This window comes from Polyodon spathula, chromosome 24 (genome assembly GCF_017654505.1).
Source record: "Polyodon spathula isolate WHYD16114869_AA chromosome 24, ASM1765450v1, whole genome shotgun sequence".
Classification (NCBI taxonomy): domain Eukaryota; kingdom Metazoa; phylum Chordata; class Actinopteri; order Acipenseriformes; family Polyodontidae; genus Polyodon; species Polyodon spathula.
In genome coordinates, this window is record NC_054557.1 from 17,260,757 (window position 1) to 17,279,686 (window position 18,930).

The following is an 18,930-nucleotide window of genomic DNA, read 5'->3' on the forward strand; positions in this document are numbered from 1 at the left end:
CTGCTAACCTTTTTGAAAAGGTTCAACAATATCTAGTTGTGTCTTGAGCCACTGCAGGGACAGGTGGTGACCATGTTGATAGAGGTGGATGTAAGACTTGCATTGCATGGCAGTTTGATCAATTTCTGGGTGTACTGTGTGAGTTTAAAAAGGCACACCTGTGCTTGTTACCTATGCACTGTGGCTAATCAAGTTCGTAGTAAAATCTGGCATGGGTGACACAGCTATGCAATAGGAGTTTTTTTTTCTCCCACCCTGTCGTGTCAGTTTGTCATTGATAATTCTGTGCTCGTGTGATGTGCAGTAAGCTTGTGTGCCTCGTGTGAATTCAGTGTTTCTGTGAGCGGCGTGTTTACAGAGGGGCCCTGGCCCCTGTCTGAGTCGAGACGGGATGTTTCTTGGCAGGAGTTTTGACAGGACTCAGCACCTGGTGGTTCTCAAGGCCTGTACAATCTGATTAGGCAACAATTATTTTAGTCACAGATTTGTATTGTGGTCCCACTTTTAAATAAATAAGCCTATAAATAAGTGTGACAAACAAAGGAAACATAGCTGTCCCCTGTCTTATCTGTTTCCTTGCAGGCTACATTATTACAATGCATTGAGTTCTGGTTTGCTTCATGTGAAGTGACTGATTAAAAAATAAAAACACCAGTTAACCAGGATCATTTTGAACTTGCAGTTCAGATTAGGCTGTATTTTGTATTGCTTTATTGTATTTTGTATTGGTCAGATTGATTTGATGTTAACAGCAGATGAATGCTGCATCCCCATCACCTTCTGAAATGACCTTTTTGATTTATATTTTGAGGGTTTATCTGAACACTCCACTGAAGTGTTTACACTAAATTTTCTTCCCCTGATTGTGCTGCCAAGATGAAAGTGGATTGGGAATCTGATGGAAACAGACCATTCTGCTCCTGGTCTCAGCTGACCCAGCTTTGCATAGCCTGACCCTTGCCTGCTCTGTTCAATAAGCCATGCTGATCCAGCCTGCTCTTTTTTCCTTCTCTGCAGGGCGAATGTCTCCTCACGGTGCAGCTGTGTGATGAAGACCACTTTGAGGACGAGGATGGCTTGGAGTTTTACCTGCTGTTCGCTGGCACTGCTCAGAGGCACCTCACCAGCACACACAGGGTTAACCCCGACACTCTCCAAGCCATCTGTCCTGGTAAGCTTTACTGCATCAGACTCATCCAGTTATTACAGGTCCTTTACTGAGTAGATTACATGGCAGTGCAGTCCACACCACCCTTAATGTGACGTGAGTCACAGAAACTGTGGGGCTCTGACTGTACTCTCTCTGCTGAATGTGAGTAAGAAGCATTCATGCTGTATAATAGATATGGTACAGGTCATAACTCATCATTGGGTTCTTCAGTAAACGAAAAAACAAAGCGAAAGCTGCCTGTATGCGTGAGCCTGTTCAATCCCTGTTTAGTTTGTGTTAATAAGTAAGCTGCTTGGAGTTCAGGGTCAGTCAAAGAAAAGTACAGAAGTGGTTATTTCTGCAATGAGAAAGCTGTAGAGCTGAGATTCCAGTCTGTAGCACCATTTATTCTTCTGTGCGCTGCCTCTGCTGTTCCTGCATGAATCTGCAGCATTCCGCCTGGAACACTTGAATGCACTGACTAGGAATAGAACCCTCACAAACGAGAGCTTTTGTTTTTCTATCAGGCCATCATTGTTCACGAAAGAGTCTGCCTCCTTTTCGAATCCCACTGCAGTGAACCCAATGCTCGTTTTAGGAAAGTATTTGAGGTTGCTAAGTTGTCTTTATCAACAGGAATAAAACATTGCTATTTTTATACACTGGGCAGTGAGTGTGTGGAGCGCCGCTTTCCAAACAATGGTCTGGGGCTCCTTTTGAAAGTCTCAAGTGTCTTGAAATCCCTTTGTAGATACTGTGCAGCTCGCTGGAATTCACATAATGGAGCACAAGATGTCCTTGTGTTGGTATCCTCTGCTCCGTTTGCACATACCATTCCCGAAGCTCAGAAAGCAGACAGCTGTGCTGCGTAAGCATCGTTGCAAGTAGAAGTGCAAGAACAGCGCTGGGTCTTTCTGGGGATGCTTGGGATGATGTGGAAACCTCAGAGGAGTTTGTTGTCTTCACTGTATTTCAGTTTTCTCTGCAATGTTAATGCTGAGCTTTCTCCTGGCCAGGAATGCTGTAGCAGCTTCAATACCTGGGCTGCGTTCAGCTACAGGAGCATTTCCGAAGCTCCTGAACACTGAGCCACTTTCATTTATTACTGCAAGTAAGGGCTGACAGGAGACTGGAGAAACGTACTGTAGTGTGTGAACAGGAGTGAATTGAGATGAGCCTGTAGTGGGGTTACTATCCCAGGCAAGGATAAGGCACTGCTTCAGCTACCTGCCCCATACCTGCTACAGCAGTAAAACTCTGCACCTGGTTGCCTGGAACAAGCAGATGGAAGTGCCAGGCTTCCCCAGCGATGGTCATTGCAGTCTGGCTTGGATCACTTGGGTGTAGGTTAACCAAGGAAATGTCCCTGGCTGTCGCATATATTGGATTTCCTCTAACCGCCGCTCTGACCAGTTCTGCAGGCTATGTGGTTGTTTCTTGCTTGTGGACTTTTTTCTTTAAATAGGGAACGCCTGGTTTATCTACTGACCTTGCTAAAGCAGAACACTACCTTTTTAAATAATAACCCACTTCCTGCAGAGCTGCCAGTTCTGGTGTGTTAAGTATTAACAGAGATGACATGATGTTTAGTGTGATGCCTGTTTCTTAGCTACCAGAGGAGCTATAGTAGATTCTGGAGGGTGCTCTAAAACAAGCAGCAGTGATTAAAAGGGAAGACCGATCTCTCAGCCAGCAGGGTGTTAACATGCACTTTCACCTGCTCTTGGATATTAAATCTAAATATTTCCATTAAAAAAAAACGTCTTCATGTAAGCAATTCCTCCTCGTCTGCTCTGTGTGTTTATACAGTCCTTGTGCAATGATTTTCAAAGAGCTTTTTGTAATGGACTGTCCTGCATTTCCGTACTGTACACTTTGAGATCTCTTTGTACCCATGTTGCTTGTAAACTCTCCCTGCAGCCCATGACTGCTGTGAGGAGGTGACAGTCACCCTCTGCTCCTCCACTCCGGGCCGGCCTGTGGGCTGCGTGGCGGAGCAGGGCTTCCACTTTGTTCAGGACGTGGCCTTCGAAGTGGCGCAGGTCCTGGTGAACTCCGCGGGCTGCACAGACGTTCTGGACAGCGCCAGGCTGCTGGATGAGTTCCGGATCCCTGCTGAGGAGCAAGAGAGGCTGGACGACAGAGTGACCCTGGCATTGCAACACCTGCCCCTGCCCGAGGGCTGGAGTGTGCTGGGTCCAGAGGGGGGCTCCCACCATGGTGAGTGTGTGCGTGTGTTTGAGTGGACACTGGACATACTGCTGAAGGGAATGGTCACTACGATGCTAAACAATAGGGGGGAAAAAGGCAAAAAGGTTTAATATTTACTATATGCTTATCATTTTGGCTGCCCTCTTTAGCATTTTTTATTTTAATGTTGGGGAGGACTTTCAATAATTGCAAGAATAAAAATGTGCCCATGACGTCTGAATTTGCTGCAGAGTGGGGATGGAGTGAGGTGCCCCCGACAGCTTGGCAGAATGTCTTTGCTGGAGCAAAGCTGCTCTGTTGTAGCCGTTTCTAATGGATTCCACTGTGACAGTGTGTTTGATCTGCAGCTTGGGTTAGAAAGAGCTCTACTGTACAGCACAAACAGTGACAGATACATGATTAGTGTCTGCTGAATTTATATGAGGAGGTTTTTACAGCTAGGATGAGCAGGGTTAGATCAGCCCCTCTCGCTTTGAAAGATTATTATCTGGGAGATGATAAATAATGAGCAATGGTAATGGAGTAAAGTGATGTGTGGCATTGGGTTTAGTCAGGGTGAGTAAAAGCTGGTGCTTGTCTGCACTGTGTCTTTTAACCCTTTCCTTTTAAATTGAACCGTTTTGAAACTTTGTATGGAACTCATGTCCTGCAAAGCTAGCCATGACATTGTTAACCCTGTTGGTCATTTGAGGGCTCTGCTTGACCGCTTGCATCAAAACATGTTAATACTTGCCTTGTGGTGCACTGTATTAATTACCATCGACAATTATTAATCCAATGGCTGTACAGATAATTCTGATTGAATTCTGCATTTTTCCACCAGGCGGCAGTGTGTGCACTATGTTTAAAACCCGTTGATGGCAGTGTCTGTGGGCTCTGTGGCGGAGACCCATCAAGTGATTTCTAGTTCTTGATGTTACAGGGGCGGGATTGGAACGCGGGTCTCAGTGCTGGAAGCCCTGTATGTAAAGTGAAACCCTGCAATGCCATTTCTTCACTGATCTCAAGGGGCCTGATGCTGCCAGTTCACGCACATGTTAAAGGAACACAGACACCCAGTTTGTTTTGGCTCTGTGTTGAGCTGTTTTTCCCTTCTGCTCTCGGTTCGGTCACCATTATATTACGGGTCTAGATTGCAATGTTGGATACACTAAAACAAACATTCCCACCCCAATTAAGAGTTCACTTTGGTTTGGCCTCAGAAGAAGCACATTGCCCATGTGAAGTGCAGTGATGTTGAAATGTAGCCACACTGATTGCTCATTGATTTGCAGGATGCATGTGGAGACGTGACACAGGTTCCTTACAGTGAATGAATCGGCTTAACACAGGTCACAGGTCTCTGATTCAGGATAGCACAGCCAAGGTTTTCCTCCGAGCTTGCTCTGCCATTGTAATCTGTGTGCAGGTTAGAAGTCACTGCAACAAGTTTCAAAGCTGTAGTAACTATTGAGCTACATCAAGTCTCAAATTTACAAGTGAGCAGCGCCTACTCAAGGGTTCTCTTTGTTTTCTATAAAATTGGACTGTAAAATTGGGAGCAAGACCCTGGATGTAGTTTGGGCCATTCTGAGTATTGTTTAGAATATACACTAGACAGTAATTGGAGCTTGCATGTTTTATTTAATTTTTTCCCCACCTGTCTTCCCTTATCTAGATGCTCACACTCTCTCTAATGCATTTAGTTATCTGCAGTGTGTTTGTGTTCACTAATCCCATTTAAAGGGTTTTAGAACCTGTGGCTGTGGGAGAGGAGGGAGGGGGTCCAGGCTATTCACAACCACAATCAAAACCATTAAGCAATTCCTACTGGAAATAAACAGGACCAGCAGAACAAAGCCCCAGCGGGCAGAGAGCTGAGCCTCGTGAAGCACACATTACAGGAGACTGCAGAACATGAGGACCGGGCAAGGGGAGGGCACGTTACAGGAGACTGCAGAACATGAGCATCGGGCAAGGGGAGGGCACGTTACAGGAGACTGCAGAACATGAGCATCGGGCAAGGGGAGGGCACGTTACAGGAGACTGCAGAACATGAGCACCGGGCAAGGGGAGGGCATGTTACAGGAGACTGCAGAACATGAGCACTGGGCAAGGGGAGGGCTTGCTAGTTATTATTCAGACAATGAGGTGTCATTTTTACAGCATTTCAGTCACAGAGAGTGGATCATTTGTTATTGCTCATGGAAATAAAAGGGACAATATATCCAGCGTTCAAAAGATTTCTTTTTTGAATAATGCACAGAAGGATGCCATGCGGATACCAGACCCAGACACCCTTAATCACTGCATTAAGCCGCCTTGTTTTTGAAATTTCATTGGAATGATGATTGCATCTGATACTGTAAATGCAGTCTCAGCAAGCCAACAGCATTACAAGTACAATGCTATCTGGTTTAGCAGTCAAAGCTAATTGCTTCAGTGTAATTGGATAAGTCTTTAGGGATTTCTTTGTGGTTTTTGTTTTAATGTGCCAGTTTTATATCCATAACTTCAGACACTAAATAACAAATGTTTGACACAGATCCAGGCTTAATGGTTTGGTTATTTTGCTTGGTTGAAGACACAAAAAGTTACTTTGTTGTCAGCTATTTCATCAAGTGTATTTATTTATTTATTTATTTTACTCTGAACAAGTTGTGGGCAAGAGAGAGGTGTTGACTGTGAAATTTTGTAAAATAAAATGTGACTAAATTTAGGGAATAATGTATGTGGCTTTTTGGCCAGCAGTTGAAATTCCAGACTGATGTTTATACGCAGACCTAGACTCTGATGCTGTACTCAAAACCGTTTCATATTTCATAGTCGTTTTTGTCCATCCAGGATCACGTCTTTATATGGATGACCCCTGGGGTGGAACTTGGGCATGTGAAATGCGTGGGTTTTTTTGTCGGGCAGAATTTGCTGATAATGTGGAGTTCAGATTTTGCTCCAGTCCAGCAGAGACCTCTTTTATCCAATGACAGTGGTGGTGTGTGTGTGTGTGTTTTTAATGAATGAATGGATTTGATATTCAACACACAGACAGTTGAGGCTGAGATTTGTATAGTTTAAACTACAGTAAGAGTTTTGTTGTGGCTCACTCTGGTGTGCAGGTACTGTCCGCTGAAGCAGTGCTCGCCACTTTGTATTCCTCCCGGGCACTCTCTCTCGTGTGTGGGACCTGCAGTGTGGTTGCAGTGATTCCTCCCGGGCACTCTCTCTCGTGTGTGGGACCTGCAGTGTGGTTGCAGTGATTCCTCCCGGGCACTCTCTCTCGTGTGTGGGACCTGCAGTGTGGTTGCAGTGATTCCTCCCGGGCACTCTCTCTCGTGTGTGGGACCTGCAGTGTGGTTGCAGTGATTCCTCCCGGGCACTCTCTCTCGTGTGTGGGACCTGCAGTGTGATTGCAGTGATTCCTCCCGGGCACTCTCTCTCGTGTGTGGGACCTGCAGTGTGGTTGCAGTGATTCCTCCCGGGCACTCTCTCTCGTGTGTGGGACCTGCAGTGTGGTTGCAGTGATTCCTCCCGGGCACTCTCTCTCGTGTGTGGGACCTGCAGTGTGGTTGCAGTGATTCCTCCCGGGCACTCTCTCTCGTGTGTGGGACCTGCAGTGTGGTTGCAGTGATTCCTCCCGGGCACTCTCTCTCGTGTGTGGGACCTGCAGTGTGGTTGCAGTGATTCCTCCCGGGCACTCTCTCTCGTGTGTGTGGGACCTGCAGTGTGGTTGCAGTGATTCCTCCCGGGCACTCTCTCTCGTGTGTGGGACCTGCAGTGTGGTTGCAGTGATTCCTCCCGGGCACACTCTCTCTCGTGTGTGGGACCTGCAGTGTGATTGCAGTGATTCCTCCTGAGCATTCTCTTGTGTGTGGCAGTGTGCCTTCCTCTGGGATGGGGAGGGCGTGGGCCGGAGGGGTGGGTTTTCCAGCACGTGGGTGTGGAGGCTGGACATCCTGGAGATTATGTTTAAAGATTATTGCAGCTTTCTCTTTTTGTGGGGGAGGTTGGTATAGCAGCACACCCATGTGTGTGTGTGTGTGTGTGTGTGTGTGTGCGCGTGTGTACGTGCGTGCACAGTAAGTGTGTGCCAGCAGGTGTGGACATGCTGTCCGTTGGTGTATATACAAATACAGTACCTCTTATCACTTCTCCTGATAAAACTGCTGCCAAGGGCCCTCCTTGGAAACAATAGCTGTTTAGAGATGCCTAGCAATAGCTCGGCAGAGCCGCTCACTGCTGTGTTTGAAAGCTGATTGATAGAGATGCCAAAGGGTGCCATTGCTAGGATGTGTCGGTACAGTCCTCTTCCTTGTAGAGGTTATGTGAAGAGTGGGCGCCTCCTCCTGTCCGTTCTCTCCTCTGATGTGTGTGACTGCCCCCTCCTATACGTTCTCTCCTCTGTGATTTGTGTGTCTGACTGACCCTCTTTTTCCCTCCTCTTGCAGCGATGCCCCCCCGGGAGACTCTGCTGCACTTCACAGCCAGGCGAGGGCTGCACAGGCTGGCCTGGTTCTTCCTGCAGCAGCCGGGAGGCAGAGCGGCACTCTCCCTCCCCAACACAGAGGGCGCCACCCCTGGCAGCCTGGCGCACGATAGAGGCTACAGCCAGCTGCAACAGCTGTTCTCACAGTGAGTAGCCGGCAGACATTGGCAATCACAAACTTTACAATAATTTCTTAATGTGGGCGCCGTCTTTAAATCATTATCATCTTTTAATATTCATCACACATGCTAATGCTAACATACTGCTTGAAGAAGTGGATTTCACATGGTATATAATAATGTAGTGGGCACTATATTGCCTGCTCTTGCTGCAAGTTCAGGAGGCTGTCCGTGTGTTGCCCGGCTGTCGCCCTGGTTCAGTTTCCATGATATCCTGCTGGAGCTGTGAACCAGCTGTTAGGAACAGTGTCCTGAGCAAGGATTGCTTCCACAGCACCACCCACACTCCTAACCGATAATCGTGATGGAAACAAGGTGGGGTGCGCTGCCCGTGTGCTTGCTGTTACTATAGCTAAAGGTTCTGTTTCAATACACACCGTCAAATAAACAAGCGCTGGAGAGCAGAGACTGACTCGATTTCAGGGTGTGCTGGGCACAGAAAGATGGGCACGCAGAATCTCCTTCTAACAAACACTATGAGTCCCGATTGACCACAGCAAGAGTGGCTGACACACCTGGAAACTCTCAGGGCTGCATTTTCCACTCTGTGTTGGAATCCACTGTTTGTATCAACTAAACCACCCCATTCAGGGCTCGTGAAATATGAAAATGGAATAAAAGGAACATTGTAGTATTGAAAGTGATTCTTTGGTGTATACAGTGGGAAGGGTGGTGCAGGTGAAATTGTTCCAAGCCGCTGTCTGCTAGCAGCCACTTTCTCATCCGTGTTTCTTTGTCGTTTGTCTCAGGGAGGAGGGTGCAGATCTGGAGCCCTGGATGGACGCATCGAGGCCGATCTTCTCGGGGGACTGCCTGGTGAAGCACCACCCACGGCTCAACACCTACACGCTCACCGTGGTCACGAAGCCCGGGAGCCAGCCCAGTGACGTGGAGCGCCACATCGAGGAGCTGCGCGGGTTCATGCAGCGGCATTCGAAAGAGAAGGTGAGCACCATAGCTTGGCAGCGAGGTCCCCTTGCACTGATACAGGGGTGTGAATGTGAATGAATAGGAGCTCAGCTATAGCAGTGTGCAGTGCCCTCGGAGTGCTGGCTATCAGACCCCGCAGGAAGATCCCGAGGCCTCTCCCGGTTGTGTAGATATTTCAATCTAAATGTTGTCTTCCATGCAAAATAACCAGCGATCTGATTGAAACGGATGGCGTTGAAATCAGGCTAATAAAAGAATAGAGGCTAATAAGAGCAGCAAAAATGTTGTCCTTCTGGCTTGTGCTTTGAAACACCCCTCCCTAGCAATGTAATATAGTCATAGTTGTGTCACAGCAATTGAAAGAAGGGCTTGTCTGTTTGCTTTGCTTTATCAAAATCCTTAATTTTGGCATCCTTTTCTAAAGAAAATCAGTGTCATTGTATTTGTTTGTTTAAAAAGATTAAGTGTAAAGTGCTCCTGTGAAATGTATGTTTTTTAAAGGGGTTATGATCTCATGTTTGCTTTCTTGATGGCTTCTTTGTTTTTTTTTCTAGGACACACCTCAAGCACCATTTCAACTGCTGAATCCTGCCAGGGAGTGCAGTGATACACACACTGGGACTGCAGAAATAGTGACTGAACAGTGCCTGCCTGAAGGCTTGACCCAGGAGCCCTCTGTGCTGAATGGGCAGGAATCAGAGCAGCTGAAAGCCAGTGAAGAAACCAAGCAGGTCTTCAGCACAGTCGCCTGTGAAAGGGGGAGAGATCCAGCACAAAATCCTGAATCCTTGGATTCTACTCTGAGCAATGGCAATACAGAGGACAGGGTGTGTCCCTATGAAAACAACATAAGCACAGAGAGAGGGGAAGAGGTTGAGGTGGGGACTGCAGCTGTGGCAGACTCTGGGAATCCTGCATATAAAAGCGACTCTGAGCAGGGCCAGGCTGATACAGAGAGCCTGTCTGTCAGCGGGCTGCCCTGCGGAAAACTTCAGGAGGAAACTGATACTGCACCAGCCGCAATCAGAGCGGGACAGGAGAGCCCAGGCAAGGCTGACAACGACAAGCAGGAAGGGGAGCAAGCCAGGCAGAGCAGAGCTGAGGCCGAGGCTGCAGATAACACTGAACATGTAGAAGGGAGGGATTCTGTAGACAGGGATATGGGGCAGACACAGTCCCAGGATCACAGAGACACGTCGGTCACTGCAGGGATGAGTACTGGCCCACTGAAGGGGGAGGTGCTGGTTCAACCGAAAGGGCCTGACAACTGTGTGGATGTGAGGGATGTGGTTGTTGTTTTCGGAGAGAAGGAAAGCGAGGCAATCATTAGAGAATCTCTGAAAGAGCTTGGCAGGGCTTGGGAGGACAAGGCTGAAATCGAGGGCACGTGCTCATGTGTTGTAGTGAGCTGTCCAGGTGATGGAGAAGGAGAGGGGGAGTGTAAATCTGAGATGCACTGTGCTGGTCAAAAGGAGGAAACAGCTGGGTTGGATTATTCTAAAGAAAAAGTTTCTGCTGCTAGTGAGGTGAATAATGAGACGTCTGAGTCTGAAAGAGACACAAATAGCAGCAGCCTGTTTGTGAACCCTGAGACCGAGCTGGGAAGTCCTTGCCAGGCCCACAGCAGGAGCAGAGACTCGACAGGCAGCTTAGTCTCCCACACCGCTGTGCTTCCAGAAGTGTTGTGTCCGAAGGAATGTGACGGCCAAACACTGGATGACAGCGGCACCGGGGGTTACAGTTCATCAGAGTTTGTACCAGAAATCAATGAGCAGGTCAGCCTGAAGGAGCAGGATCTGCCGTCAGACAAGGCTGATACATGGGACAGTCCTCTGGAAGTGGCATTAAGTGATCAGACAGATGGACTTGGCCAGCATCTCACAGTAATATTGGAAGAACCGCAGCCCACTCTTATAGAAGCTGCTTCCTCTTTGTTTCAGGATGTTGAAGTAGCATTGGAGGCTGAGTCACAGACTGTGGGAGAAGTGCCTGATGGAAAGCAAAAAGCCGAGTGCATGCTGCCTGTTTTGGAAGAAGTGGTGTTGCCGCATACAGATTGCTCGGTTGTAGAAAGTTTGCCACTGCTGGGCCAAGAGCCTACTGAAAATATGATGTTACCCCTGAAAGAGGAGGACAGCAATGAGGAATCAACACCACTGCCTTCGGAAACAACAGATCATGAATTGGACCCAGGGATTGCAACTGTGGAGTCCATGTCTTTTACAGGCACCGAGGAGGGCGTGCCCTGCGATTGTGCTGTGAATGAAAGGGGTTCAGATCTAGACCCTGGAGACTGTTGTGAAGGGATGCATACCTGGACAGATAGAGAATCAGAGAGTTCTGCTGGATCCTGTGAGTGCAGCACACTGATGCAAAGCCAGCAACCGCCCTGCGCAGAGTCAGAAGGAGACTCTGATAGCAGGGAGCTCCACAAACAAGCAAGCACCCGGGAAGTGTCTGAGGGGCCAGAGCAGAGTGGCACACAGGCCCCAGCACCATCTCCCTCCAGTTCAAGCAGAAGGCTGGTGGAGGGTGAATTTTCAACGCTGCCAGAAGGAGGACCAGGTGAACCAGTGGCCTCCCTGAAGGATATCCCCAGGGAAGAGTCGGATGGAGCCGAACACAACTGGGAAGCAGAATCCCTACAGGAAGCCACCAGTAAAACCTGTGAGGCTACAGGAGCAGCAGAATCATTGGCCACCTCTTCTGCAGTCCAGGAAGGGGAGGTGCTTGAAGCACCTGAATCAGATGAACCAGCAGCAGTGGTTGAAAGTGGTGGCAGTGGAGCTGTGAGCAGTGATGGAGCTCCACCATTAGAAAGTGATGGCAGTGGAGCTGTGAGCAGTGATGGAGCTCCACCATTAGAAAGTGATGGCAGTGGAGCTGTGAGCAGTGATGGAGCTCCACCATTAGAAAGTGATGGCAGTGGAGCTGTGAGCAGTGATGGAGCTCCACCATTAGAAAGTGATGGCAGTGGAGCTGTGAGCAGTGATGGAGCTCCACCATTAGAAAGTGATGGCAGTGGAGCTGTGAGCAGTGATGGAGCTCCACCATTAGAAAGTGATGGCAGTGGAGCTGTGAGCAGTGATGGAGCTCCACCATTAGAAAGTGATGGCAGTGGAGCTGTGAGCAGTGATAAAGCTCCACCATTTGAAAGTGGAGCAGGGGGCATTGATGGAGCTCCATCCATTGAAAATGATGACAGTGGAGCTGTGTGCAGTGATGGAGCTCCACCATTTGAAAGTGATGGCAGTGGAACTGAGAGCAGTGATAAAGCTCCACCATTTGAAAGTAGAGCAGGGGGCATTGATGGAGCTCCATCCATTGAAAATGATGACAGTGGAGCTGTGAGCAGTGATAAAGTTCCTTCCTCAGACCAGGGAATTGGAGAGCCCTTGCCTTGTGAACCAGAGGCTAGAGAAGCAGGGGCGCTGACTGATGGACATTTGAGCTGTGGTGAAACCCCTGTTGGCAGTGGTACCCACATCGACAAAGAGCCTGCAGGTGGAGCCTCTATAGAACTGGGACAGACCGCAGATATCACTTCTGATAAAGGAGCAGCTCTGGAACCTACGATTTCAAAACAGGGTCCAGAGAGCAAGGACTGTAATCCCACCCTAGCCCAGGAGAGCACCTCCTCTGTGGGGAGGGTTAGTGATCCAGCTGGCCTTTCTGGAAGTGCTGGAGATGTGAGTGTGGAGACTGGAGGAAAGGATGCCTCTGACCTGACTGAGCCGAGCCTGGGCCGGGAGAGTGAGGAGGCTGTTGTGACAAGTAAGTGACACCATATTCATATAGTTAATGTACCATGTGATTATTTTGATGTTTTAAAATGCTAGTCTCTGCTATGCATGATAGCTTCTTTTTAGAAAACATTAAACCTTAAAAGGTAAAGTTCCTTCCACAAATCAAGTTAACAGTACTCAGTCGGGTAACACTGCTGTAGAGCACTCTTCATGCTCCAGGACGCAGTCGGGTAACACTGCTGTAGAGCACTCTTCATGCTCCAGTACACAGTCGGGTAACACTGCTGTAGAGCACTCTTCATGCTCCAGTACACAGTCGGGTAACACTGCTGTAGAGCACTCTTCATGCTCCAGGACGCAGTCGGGTAACACTGCTGTAGAGCACTCTTCATGCTTCAGTTAGATATTCTCTTGGATGTTTAAAGTAATAGTGCCTCGTTCTGGCTAGCATTATAAACAGTCCTGACTGCTTATTTCACAGAAATCTGTTCCTGTTTTCCATTTGAGAGAAGGCACTTCTGTTTTTTTAAATATGGCTCAATTCAAAGATGCTGATGTTTCTAGATGTGTGTGTCATGGTGACTTCCCTTCAGTGTTTGGATGTTGCTTCTTACTCCCTCTGTTCAATGTTCTGCTAGGATGTCTTCCAGTCTCCAGTGTGAGTGCATGTTTACAGTTTGTATCCTGGTTACTGGTGATCTCACCAGATATACAGGGAACTTGAAGTGCAGGCAGGTCATCTGCAATGAAAATTGTTCCTGGTGTGTCCTGTGGTGTGAGCGTGAGAAACAGAAACACCCAGACTTCTTGTGCTGTCTGGATGCCAGAGCATCCCACAGTTCTGCTTTAAATAGCAGGGAAGAGAAGGGTCAGGGTTCATTTCCTCAGCTCTACCCTTGTCTGTTTGAGAGTGCTCTACACCTGCACCCAGTGGCTCTGGAACGATTTTTAAAGTGGGGGTGCTGAAAGCCATTGAACAAAACTGTAACCCCTGTATACGATGGAAGCCATGCAAAGCCAAGGAGGTGCTGCTGCAGCCCCAGCACCCCTAGTTCAAGCGCCCTTGCCTGCACCTGGGCTGGGAAGCTGAGATATAAAGATGTACAAGCGGGTGTACACCCCTATGTGTCACAAGCAAACCCTACAGGTGCTGTCCTCCTCAGGGTTAACCGGAACAGCTTGCCCTCTATTGGTGGGAATAGGAACCCAAAGTGAGAACAACAAATGTCAAGAAAGCAGTTTGTGTGTGTTTGTTTGCTTGATTTCTGTCTTGTGTAAAGACCGCTTCACAATAAATTGATTTGGTTACAATAACAGTAATATTATAGATTGAATTAGATTTTAGGTGATTCCTATGAAAACTTTCAATTACCTAGCAAGAATGCCAGCTGAGAAGGCTATTGTTTTACATTTGTTTGTATTCTTTTGCAAATGCGGAAAGAAAGAAAAAAAAAAAATGTGCAAGTCAATAAAAATGCCTTGATACAAGCCTGTTGTGCACGTCTCTCAACATTTTCCCATGTCTGTCTGGGTTGTGTTCTCCCAGCCTCGCTTAAATCTCTAAAGCTCTCCCATAGGATAACGAGTCCCCTGAACCCGATTGTTGACCGGTCAGTTTCTAGCACTTAGTAATGCGGACCCAGGATCAGCCTGGCTGCCCCGAGCACCAGAGTCGGTCTTCACTGTGCATTCTTCTCTCCACACAGGAGCGGAAGGGCAAGTGGATTTCAGTACAGCGGGGGAGGAGGACACAGGAGACAGGACAATGGTGAGTACAGCCCTGCTTCCTTTACTGCTGGAGCCAGCACTGCTATTCACAGTCGTGCTGAGTGATGAAACAACCAAGTATAGTTCCTCAAGGGCAAAGGTTGCTACACATGCGCTGAATAGCATGTAATTGGATTGCTCTTTGTATTCTTTCTTAATTTCCTTGAGCGTTCCTTGGGGGTGCTACCTGGTTTTAAAACCAGGAGCTGGCTGGTGCATTCTTAAATGGCAGTTGATTCTTTAGTTTAACACACCCATTATTTTTTTGCTCAGCTCTAGATGTTTTTAATTTTAGAACCCAATTCATTTAGAACCCACCAGACGGAGTGACACACAGGTCAGAGAAGCAGCTGCCTTGCAAGCTGCATGTGGAGGTGTGGGATCCATGAGCAGCCCGATGTCAGGCTTCTTTGGGTTTCTGTTTGTTCTTGCAGCTTGAAGACCAGAATACATCTTTCTTTGGATCCTCTGTTGTCATTGCAATAGGTTAATGTTGCTATTGTTGTGATCTGTGAGAGAGGATGATTGGGGTTGCAGATTGTTTAATTTGCTGATCCTGGGACACTTGGAAAGAAGAGTCCCAAAACTCTCCCTTCTGTGCCACCTCCTACCTGCTCAGTCAACACATGCATCATTTATTTTACACTTGCATGCTTTTTGTTCACACCCAGGAGGTGCTTCTGTTCCCCCTCCCTCTTTGCTCTCCCTCTTTGATACCAGGTTCACTGATGACCTGTATTACTGTACAGTGTCTGAAGCTGAAAATCTCTGTGTTCCCTGTCTTGAGTACTCAAGAGAGACGTGCAGTTCAGCAGATGGAAATGTAGCCTTACCGGCTAGCTTTGAATGGGAATCCAGGTAGTCCTGGCTCTTGGGCACCGGTCTAGCTGTTTGCTGTGAACACAGTTGTGTGCAGCTGGTAACTCAATTAGAAACCTGTGTTTGTTGCTAAGGGGAAGGGTTAACAGCAACTCCCTGTTGCTGAGCTGCGATTGTTATTGAGGTTTCCCTTTAGGTGAGCTGACAAACCTGTTTCACTGGCCCTGACCTGGTGTGCACTCATATGAGCAACACTCGAGGACAAAGCAGGGAGTGATCCACATTGAAACTGGAGGAGCTAGAATGTGGGGCATAAAGAAGGGGAAACCATTGCGTATTGTTACCTTGCCATTGAGCCAGACTTGCTAGGGAAAGCATGTGCAGTACCTGCTGCTGTGTGACACCAGTGATAGACATGCTCTGAGCTACCAGCAGAGGGTGCAGTGCATCTGCTGGCAGGCCAGGCTGGCTTGGTTTTATTTTTAAACTGCATTTTCATTCCTGATTATACCTTTGCTCCTGGCAGGCAGCCAGAACCTCCTGTTAGGAAAATGTCTTGGCTCCCTGCACTGGTCATGTAGTGTTGTTGTTATGGTGGCTATGCATCTAGATTGTGGGCTTGCTTTTGGTTGCTGTTTTTCCCTTCATAGACTATTCCTCATGCATGCAAATCATGGGTGCCCCCTGGTGTCAGTCTTGTAACACCACACCATGTATTGCTTACGCAGTGCTGCTCCAGTGTTGGCTGCAGGGCTTCTCCTACACTGTAGTTGCTGGAGAGCGTCTCCCCTTGTTAAGCATGGGTCTGGCTAATGGGTAAGCAGTGCTGGGTGCAGCCTGCTTCATATCACACTCCTGAACCCTCCTGACTGGTGCCTGTATGTTAGCTGCTCTTCACTTCAAAACTTGCATTTAATTTGCCTGCAACGATCGCTTCCTCAGTTAATCTGCAGCGATTGCTTCCCAGAAGGCACACACTGAGCCCATGCTTCTAGCCTTTACTGCATATCATTTACTGCTGTCAAAGGGGGCCCCTGCAGCCAGCCATTCGTTTGTTCATTAATGGTAACCCCCCCCCCCGTGCAGTTTGGTTTAATTGCAGTGGTTGCTTCTAATCGGTTTCCATGACGACTCCTTTTATAATACAAATCTGGCAGAAGAGGATCGAATGTGTTTTATTTCTGTGGTGTGTCGTGTCCCCCCAGTGTTTTTCATTCGCTGCAAGTGCACTTTGCCATCAAGTGGTGAAGTGCGACAGTGAAACCGTTGACTCTTCGAGGGTTGCATGTCCTTGCCAGCTTTGTATATCGTTGCAATAATCCTACATATACATATATATATGTGTGTGTGTGTGTGTGTGTGTGTATATATGTGTACATTTTATATTTGAAATTTTATTTTGGGAGTAGTGGTATTTTTATTTTAGAACACCCTCTGAATATTCACTTTCTGAGAATAGAAATGGCTTCATTGTCATAGCGAGGAAACATGGAACTGTTTATCCTGGGAGAGGTCAGGCTGGGGGGAGGGGGCTTGGACGCTCTTCTCAAAACAGGAAACCACGTGGCAGAGTGTGTGTGAGCGATGTGAAAGAGAGCATTTCTCCAGTTCACAGCATCACGCTCCCGATGGTGCGCTTTGTAAATGGTTTGTGTTTGGGAAAACTGGCTGCTTTTAAGTGAAATGTTTTCATATTTATTAACTTATTTAAATATAATAAAACACTTCAGCAATGCAGCAAACCTCAAGCTGTGATTTGGGTTGTTGGATTCAGCTTCATGATGTAAAGCAGAGCTTTTACTTTGGCCTCACCAGTTGGTTTAAAAGTTAACATTTAAGTCACTGGAGGGGGAGGGGGGGTATTTTTAAATTTTTTTTTAAAATTCTGTGCAAGTGGAAAACATTTTTTCACAGACCTCAGATGTTTGAATAACCCAGAAAAAAAGCTACTTTGGTCAGAAAGCCAGAACTTTTTTATTTTTTTTATATTTAACGGGCCAAATTCAATGTGGCTTGGATTTCCGAAGCCTTCCATTCGCTGCCTTCAGACTCTGATTTGAGGGAACCTTCCTCGTATAATCTCAAAGATGTATTTTTTTCCGAATTGCAGATGGCTTTCTGAGCCTGCTTGCAGGTTTGTGAGCCTGCTGTGGAGGAGCAGTCTGGTCTGAGGAAATGAAACCTTTCAGTGCTGGCAGTGAACTAAACCTGGAGGATCAACCCAGGACCGGACAATCTGTTCTTAATCACAGATCCAAAAATGCTTTCATCCCAAAAGCCTGTGAAAGCCAACAAATAAGTAAACTGAGAAATCTGCATTAAATGTGCAGTCCTTGGTGTGGAACTGAAAATCTGTTCTGTAGCAGAGCTTCCTGCTCTGCTAGGGCTCCCTGAAGTGCACTGAGGGAACGCTGTCATTCCGCAAGCGTTGGAAGAGGACCTGTTCCATGCCAGTGCTGCGTCATCAGACTGTCGCAGAAGATGAATCTGCTGCCCAGGAACTGAGCTCAGAGCAGTGATTCAGAGAGAGAGAGCAAGAGAGAGTGAGTGAGCGAGAGAGAGAGAGACAGACAGACAGAGAGAGGGGGGAGTGTGTGTGTGACATACAGAGACAGAGGGCTGATTTTCCACACAGATGTGAGACTGTGAGCTGCTGCACTGCTTTACTTGGGACTCTTCTATTAGTCTAGACTTCATGTTGGGATTGGCTGCCTTTTTATTCCCCATTGAGAGAACATGTATGAGCGATACAAGCGGAGGTACAGCCTGTGTGACATTTCCAAGGAGGACAGGGCTGTGGACGTGGTGCTGCTGAAGGTACGGACCCTTTCCTGTTTCTTTTAAAGCTGGTCCAGTTCAGTAAATGCCTTGAGTCCTACACGGCACTTGCTTCTGACCTGGTGGAATTCTGTATGTCGCAGAGCACTTTCTACACCCTTGAAGTGGGTGATGATTTCTCGGAAACTTTCCTCACAATGCTTTTGATTCCCAGACACAGCATTGTCTCATTGCTCTGATAGAGGACTGGATGATGAGGGTGGGGATTGTTTATGTTTGAAGGGCTAGTTCCCTTCTTTTCAGACAGCCTTGGAAGAAGGGCGGATAGTCATCCGGAATAACAGATCAATCCGGACGCCTTTCTTTTGTATTCTGTTCAGTCGAGAGGCAGAATTCTGACACCAGGTGCTTGGATGATGATGATTATAATAATGTTGTTTGCGCACAGATTTGTTCAGTCGGCAAAAGACTTGCACAAGACCTTGTTCGGTCTCAGAGGAGTTAATTAAGCTGTTTGGAGTTTATTTATTAAAATGAACTATAGCTCTTACAGTACAACTCCTTGTTTTTTGTTGTTTTCTTCATTGGGTTTAGTGTGGTGTTGAAATGCTGAACAGGGGCTGGAAACTGGAGGTGATGATACAAGTTGTTTAGAATTTGAATGTTCTCATAATCTGAGATCTTTGTCTGTATTCAAAACAATACCACGAAGCGGTCTGTAAGGAAATTCGAATCCGTTCCAGTTTGCTAATGCATGTGCACAGCAGTGAGCTGTTCTTTCTTTCTTTCTTTCTTTCTTTCTTTCTTTCTTTCTTTCTTTTCTCTCTCTCTCTCATGTCTCTGCTCATCAGACCCTTTCCCCTCTCAAGTGGCTCCACACTCTGCCCA

General features: G+C 47.4%; 1 protein-coding gene across 4 annotated transcripts in view; it reads left to right on the top strand.

Moving 5' to 3' along the window:
* Positions 1-18,930, top strand: part of LOC121299033 (A-kinase anchor protein 13-like) — a 75,437-nt gene that overhangs the window by 21,582 nt on the left and 34,925 nt on the right. For all 4 annotated transcript variants that reach the window (XM_041226490.1, XM_041226491.1, XM_041226492.1 and 1 more), the window contains exons 3-8: positions 1,018-1,171; positions 3,071-3,370; positions 7,786-7,969; positions 8,752-8,947; positions 9,487-12,706; positions 14,385-14,446. In XM_041226490.1, the coding sequence (XP_041082424.1) occupies positions 1,018-1,171; positions 3,071-3,370; positions 7,786-7,969; positions 8,752-8,947; positions 9,487-12,706; positions 14,385-14,446 (4,116 nt within the window). The remainder of the gene's footprint in view (positions 1-1,017; positions 1,172-3,070; positions 3,371-7,785; positions 7,970-8,751; positions 8,948-9,486; positions 12,707-14,384; positions 14,447-18,930) is intronic.